This window comes from Pyrus communis, chromosome 1 (genome assembly GCF_963583255.1).
Source record: "Pyrus communis chromosome 1, drPyrComm1.1, whole genome shotgun sequence".
Taxonomy (NCBI): Eukaryota; Viridiplantae; Streptophyta; class Magnoliopsida; order Rosales; family Rosaceae; genus Pyrus; species Pyrus communis.
In genome coordinates this window covers 12,862,225-12,865,670 of record NC_084803.1, presented here as the reverse complement: position 1 = coordinate 12,865,670, position 3,446 = coordinate 12,862,225, and the positions used below count along the sequence as shown (strand labels likewise).

The following is a 3,446-nucleotide window of genomic DNA, read 5'->3' as shown; positions in this document are numbered from 1 at the left end:
AAAATTAAAAATTTTGTAAAAAAAAAAAAAAAAAGGCCTACCATTCTTGTCGGATATAACCGACATGAATAAGTACAATGTTGTCGGTTATATCCGACAAGAATACTCAAAATTCTAGCCTAGCCCGAGGCTGGTTGGCTGGCTCATTTGGGCCAGGCGGTTGGCTCTTTGGCCCTTTTTTGTCTAGTGGGGCCCACAAGCCCTTTGGCTTTAACCCTCGGTTGGAGACGATTTTCGGACTATTTTCGGCCCTCTGGACCTTGCGGTTGGAGATGGTCTTAGGGAACCAATTGTCATAGATTTTTAGTTGAGGATCATTATTCCAATTGGTTTAAAGTTGAGGGACTGCTACAATTTCCTCCGAAAAATACAATAAACCATAAAATTACAAACAATTCTCTTTTTTTGCCCATATTATTTGCAAGTTTCTTGTATATAGGTCACAGAACGATGTAATATTATAAATTTCCCTAATACATTTACAATGTGTAACCAACACCAAAACCACTGGCAGAATCAAAACCAGGAAAATCAAATCAAAGAATGTGGAGAAAAAATGAAATTAAAAATAAAAAATTATGCATATTTCGGTGCTCAAACTTAGTAAAAACTAATTGGTTGTCACAGCGGCAGAGAGGATGAATTAGTAAGAAAATTAAGGTTTAAACCAGTTTTAATTAGGAGAAGCAATTCTGCTCATCATGGCAAAGCTCCTTTCGGAGTTTATGAGAAAACAGCCGGCAAGCGTCCATGCTGAGATCAATGGCGGCAGAAAGCGCGACGAAAAGAGCAGCATCAGCCATGCAAGTTACATGCTGCACTCCGACTTGTACCACCGGCTTGCTAACCTTTCCTTCACCTTCCACGGTCGACCCCGTCACGAAACCTTTCACGGGTGACCTCGATTTCAAACCTGAATCTCTATTTAACCTACTGTCGATGCAAAATTGTCCGCCCTTTTTGACACTCAGTGTACCTTCGGCAATGGTAATGCTGCTGCTAGGCCCATTGTCAGTGACAAGCTCAAACTTGTACCCCAAGCCATCAATAGGCCCTCTCTCGCGCCATGCCTCAAGACGACCCCATGGCTTCCAACTGCTGATTGAGAACCCATGGGGTCGGAGGATGAGCCACGCTCCAGGGTTTGACCTGGATACGCGGTCAGTGCCCGGAGAGGGTACAAAGGGAGTGATCATGGAAGCGGCCGCCACAGGCGAGCCGGATAGGTCATGAATTGTTATCATCCACCCCTTTCTTTCCCTCCATGGCTTTTCTGTATCACCAGATAATGTTCTCATCCATCCTCTATTATTGTTAATGGTGGAATAATCTGATTGGAGAGATCTGCAGATTCCACACAAGATCAAGAATTAATTAATCATTATGATCATGTTAGTTTAATTAATTTGTTTAATAAGGATTAGGACAGAGGAAATTATCAAAAACAGGAATATAATCTTAAACAGACCAAATATATAAGCACATGGGAGGGAATCTAATCAAACCATGAAAGATACAGTTTGAGGAGTTGGGATTTTCTGTTTGACTAGATATGCAATGCAACTACCGCTAATTGTTCGAAAATACTTCAAGTTGTTTCAAATCATTTGGTTGGTGTTTTGCTTCAGTTAACATTCTTGGCTGGTGGAAGCAGGAAAATTAACAGCAAAATCTTTGAGGCCAAGCAACCAATTTACCAGACAATACATCCATGGTCTCGTTCAGTTTGTCAGATCTGTTGGAATCACATCTGACGGCCATATTTAACCGTTAATGAGTGATTGTTAAGTAATTCAATGTACCATATATATAGTCAGTCTCCTAACATTGAACAAGAACGACGAAGATATATCCAAACTAGGTGAAATGTGTCATGTCAAATCTTCCAAGCCATTGCAACAAATGTGTGGAGTCCTTGATGTTTTAGTCAAAAATACCTAAAAATCCGTCTTACTAAAAAAGAAAAAAAAAACCCCTTGAGCCATTGTTATTGCACTCGACGATTGTTCCATTACAAAGTATTGCGTATATTTTTTCAATCCTTTTATTTTTTAGTATTTCTCGTTAACATTATCAGGACGACTAACTCAATTTAGTAAAAAAGAAAGCAATTCATAAAAGAAAACACATGGAGAGGCACTAACTAGCATGAAGAAAGAACGTAAAATCCTGAAAATTGAGCCAACTGGGCATGTGATTCTTGGACGCCACCTAATACTGCCACCCCAAAAATGCGCAATCCAAAACCCAAATCGCCAAAAACGACACAGATAAAAAAGTAACTCACCCACAAAAGAAAAACAGAAAAAGAAAAAAGAGAATAATTTACGCATTCAAGTTAACCACCACTCAAGGCTCACGTTAGCTGAAGTTAATCACTCAGGACTATAGTGCGCCAGAACCGCAAGTAAAGGAAAACTCACCGGTTTCTGGAGTTACGGTCCGCACTGAACTTGCAGCTAAAAACGGGCTGTCGTATGTCCCGCCCTTGAATCTGAAAAATCACCGGGCTGCACTCCGGCTCACCTCCGAATTGGAAAACGAACCGGGGGTCTGGTTCAGCTCGAACCGTCAAGTGCAGCCTGGCGGAGGGCTTGTCGCAGTCCTTCCCTAATTTCACCCACCCGCTGTGTATCGCGGTTGATTGAGCCTTGGCCGAGTTCAAGTCAATGTTAAGTTGGACTCGGCCGAGCAACTTCCCACTAGCAACTCCGCATGTCTGGCCCATCCGACCAGTATAAACTGAGACCCGGAGAGCGACGGTCTTGCCGGCCAGCCTCCGGAGCATGGTGGGATCCACGTGGAAGCCGGAAGCGGACGTGGAGGATTCCGGCGGGGAGTCACCGGTGGAAGTGGAGAGGTTGACAATGGAGGTTTGGGGAGGGAAGTTTTTGATCTTGAGCTGGCAGAAGCAAGGGGTGGTGGAAGAGTGGACCCTCGGACCGGCGGGTCTGGTGGCGTGCGGGAGCTTGAGAGCAAGAGAGTCGACATTGAGCCGTACGAAGGGACACGGATCCATTGAAAGTTTATGAGTTTTTGAGAAGTGGGAGTGGAGGAGGAGGAGGAGGAGACAGCTTTTAGGGGTGAGGGGACTGAAAGATGGAGGTTGTGTTGTTGGGATTATATTGCTTGCATGTTACCAACTTACTATTTTTAACGTTTTATCTTTATGTTTGTATTGTGGAGTGGATATTCTCTGTATTGTATTGTTGCCAGGTGAGATTGTAGTTGGAGGGGTTGGAGAGGGGTAGGAGATGTTTTTCTGCTTCAATTTTCCATTTAATTATATTTTCTACGACAATTGGTGGATTATTTTGCTTCCTAAAAGTCTTTGTCTTGGATATCAACTGAGAGAAATGCTAAGGATAATGTTAAATGGACTAAATTTGTAAATAAAATTTACAATTAATGATGTATTACTAATAGAAATGAGCATGTTTATCAAT

General features: G+C 42.4%; 1 protein-coding gene across 1 annotated transcript; it reads right to left on the bottom strand.

The window, feature by feature from the left end:
- Positions 1 to 392: 392 nt before the first annotated feature.
- On the bottom strand, positions 393 to 3,105 carry LOC137737434 (uncharacterized). Its single transcript, XM_068476902.1, has 2 exons — positions 2,424 to 3,105; positions 393 to 1,344 (listed from the first exon to the last, which is right to left on the bottom strand). The coding sequence occupies exons 1-2, from the start codon at positions 3,017 to 3,019 to the stop codon at positions 678 to 680; spliced, it is 1,263 nt and encodes a 420-aa protein (XP_068333003.1). The 5' UTR covers positions 3,020 to 3,105; the 3' UTR covers positions 393 to 677.
- Positions 3,106 to 3,446: the final 341 nt, after the last annotated feature.